At 56.0% G+C, this 3122-nt stretch overlaps 1 protein-coding gene across 1 annotated transcript; it reads right to left on the bottom strand.

Annotated features, from left to right (window-relative positions):
• Positions 1–834: 834 nt before the first annotated feature.
• Positions 835–2418, bottom strand: PDZD11 (PDZ domain containing 11). Its single transcript, XM_009996620.1, has 5 exons — positions 2407–2418; positions 2197–2253; positions 1800–1898; positions 1634–1694; positions 835–869 (listed from the first exon to the last, which is right to left on the bottom strand). The coding sequence occupies exons 1-5, from the start codon at positions 2416–2418 to the stop codon at positions 835–837; spliced, it is 264 nt and encodes an 87-aa protein (XP_009994922.1).
• Between the last annotated feature and the right edge of the window lie 704 nt (positions 2419–3122).

Below are 3122 nucleotides of genomic sequence, written 5' to 3'. Positions count from 1 at the left end.
GAGGAAGACTGAACGTTGGGTTCCACACTTCCCACCCTGCAAGGACAACTGGAGCCAAGGCCTGTCCCAGCCACCGGCCCAGCCTGTCCTTGGGGCAGTGCTGAGGTGGTGACAAACAATCCTCCCCAGAGACTCCCTGAGTGGGAACACGATGCAGGCTGGTTGCTGGGCTCCTTTATTGTTTCATTTGTTACAGAGAAGCAGAACACAGGGCCCAGAGCCCAGAGCAAGGGCTGTCCTGGTGCCACTGCCAATGTGGTTGAGCAGCAAGAGGGACACGCACGGCTCGGCGAGACTGGAGATGTGCAGGGAGTGTGGGTGGATGTCACCCCTGTCCCCCTGGCCCCCAGCACACCCAGCACTGCAGAGCAGAGGTAGGACAGCAGAGAAGGAGAGAATGTCACGTCACCAGAGAACTGAACAGGTTGATGTCTTGGCAGGACCAAGGTTGTGCTCTGCTCAAGCACGTTCAGACCCTCCTGGCCTTGGCAACAAGGTTGGGTCCAGAACCAAAGCACTCATTTAAGTCCTACAAGAACAGAAGCACAGACCTTGCTGGAGAAGATGCCCTCCAGGACCCACTTCAGCACCCTCAGGTTGTTTCAACACCCAGTTCAAGGAGTACAAACTAAAGCTCCATCCATCTTCCAGCTAAAGAAGACCCTGCTGGTGTCCCTCCAGGCAGGAAGCAGAGCTGATGCCTGTGCAGACAACAGGACAGTGGTACCTCCAGTGACAGCTGAACCCTGGTGTGTCATCTCACGTGTTGAGGAGAAGTAGTGGAGAGTTTTTGGCAAGGATGGCCACTCTGGAGACCTGGCAGAGAGCTGCTGGCTAGTGAACAGTCCGTTCCTTCTGTCTCTGGTAATCTGGGAGGGAAAGGGAAGGCTAGGCTGAAAGGGCAGGAATAGCAGTGGCTGATGACAAGGGGGAATGAGCCACAATGTTAAGGGAAACATACTCTGTTCATAGCTCCCTAAGCAGGGGCAGGGTTTGCTGCCCTCTGGAGTAGCAGCTGCCTATAAAACAGCACCTTTGCACCCCAGGCGGTCATTTGAAGTTATTTCAGGCCATTTAGAACAAATGTTTGTTTAAAGTCCTCTCTTCCCCTGGTTCCTATTTTCCTTCTTTCTTCACTTAAGAAGAAAAATGTCATTTTAGGAGGAATCCTTGCCTGGCCTGATTTGACCTCCATTTTCCCCCTACTTATACCTATGAACTTTATGGGTGCAGAAACTGAGAGTTAATACAATCTTTACCCTCACTCAGAATTTAAACCTTCTTGGGGAGGGATAAACACCACGGGCACAGGCCCACGAGTGACAGAACTAATTCCTGTGTTATTCAAGGATAAGCAGCATCTTCTACAGCTCTAAAGTTAACACTTCCACCCAACAATCACCCCAGCTTTTAGCACCCTGTTGCTAAACCCTGCACTACAAGTTTTCCTTCATGGACAGCTGAAGCCAGTCCTTGCTGTTTTGACTTGGTAGCTGTCCTGATCCCCAGCTCAAATCCCAGTGTTAGGCTGCTAGCTGCTAAGCTCAGCTGGAACCAGCAGGGATGCAGAGCAGTTTGCTTCCCAAGGAGAAAAGCAGCCAGGTGCCTGGGCTGGGAGCTGGTGGGCACTTACTGTAGGGGAAGTACCGCACACGCATGGTGATTTCACGGGCTGTCTTCAGGATCTCCACAGCCTGCAAGCAGAAAGAGCTGCTGAGTGACCAGCCTGGGCTGGAGGACAGGACAGAGGAATGCCTGGGCTGGAAGGAGATGGGTGTTTTCACCACGGACGTGCTCACCTTGCTGTGCTCAATGTCCTGGAAATCCACGTCGTTCACCGAGAGCACCTGGTCCCCTTCCTGCAGCCCAGCCCTGTGTGCATCCGAGTCAGGGATCACCTGGGGAGGCAGGAGCAGGGAGAGGAGCCCTGTGCTGCTGCTGCAGCCCAGCCCCACAGCCCCCCAGAGAGGGTGGGGAGCAGGGACTGCAGCACACAGCAACACTCCCCGGGCTGGCAGGGAGCAGGAGATGGTGTGGGACTGTCTGATGGCTGCTTGGTGCCTGGTAAATGACAGTGGTGAGGTGGGAGACACGTACAAGCGAGCACACCACAGTCTCCTTGCAGACCCAGCTGGCTCAGCAACACCCAAGGGAACAGGCAGAGAACGGGGAGGGAATGCAGGAAGACAAACACACCTTAGAGATGAAGATGCCCAGCTGTGAGGCTTTTCCTCCCCGGATGTTGAAGCCCAGCTGTGAGAGGAACCAGCACAGAAATGCAGTCACTGTGGGTCCTTCAGCCTAGGCCCCTTCCCACTGGATACGTGTATCTTCCCGGTGGAGCAGAGCTGTGGGTGCTGCACTGTTCAGCCAGGCAGCAGCAAGCTCCAGTGCCCCTCTGCTAACTTCCCTGGCCATCTCACCTTGGACACCCCAGGGTCTCCTTTTCCTTTATCAGTTTCACATCCCACTGGGCTTCCCCCACAAAGATTTCTTCCCCCTCCCTGGCACAGCCCTTCCCTTTTCCCCATCCCTCCTCCCAACACCCCGCCAGAGGGAAGCACCGGGAGCCCGTCTGGCCTCCACCCCAGCACCTTCTCCTGCTGGGAATTATCATCACCCGGCGGCTCTGGGGCCCCCGCAGCAACCGAGCGTTGCCAGGAAAGGCGCTGGGAGAGGAGCGTGGATCCAACAGGGAAAACCCCGGCGGGAAGGGAGGGAGGGAGGAAGAGAGGAAAGGAGGAAGGAAGGAAGGGAGGGAGGAAAGGAGGAAGGGAGGAAAGGAGGAAGGGAGGAAAGGAGGAAGGGAGGAAAGGAGGAAGGGAGGAAGGGAGGGAGGAAGGGAGGGAGGAAGGGAGGAAGGGAGGGAGGAAGGGAGGAAGGGAGGGAGGGAGGAAGGGAGGAGGAAGGGAGGAAGGGAAGGAGGGAGGAAAGAAGGAAGGGAGGCAGGAAGGGAGGAAGGAAGGAAGGAAGGAAGGAAGGAAGGAAGGAAGGAAGGAAGGAAGGAAGGGAGAAAAGGAGGAAGGGAGGAAAGGAGGAAGGGAGGGAGACAGGCAGGAAGGAAGGAAGGCAGGAAGGAAGGCAGGCAGGAAGGAAGGCAGGAAGGAAGGAAGGCAGGAAGG

The sequence above is a fragment of the Chaetura pelagica genome, unplaced genomic scaffold, assembly GCF_000747805.2.
Source record: "Chaetura pelagica isolate M959 unplaced genomic scaffold, ChaPel_1.0 scaffold103, whole genome shotgun sequence".
In the NCBI taxonomy this organism is placed as follows: domain Eukaryota; kingdom Metazoa; phylum Chordata; class Aves; order Apodiformes; family Apodidae; genus Chaetura; species Chaetura pelagica.
This window is presented reverse-complemented; position numbering and strand designations above follow the sequence as displayed.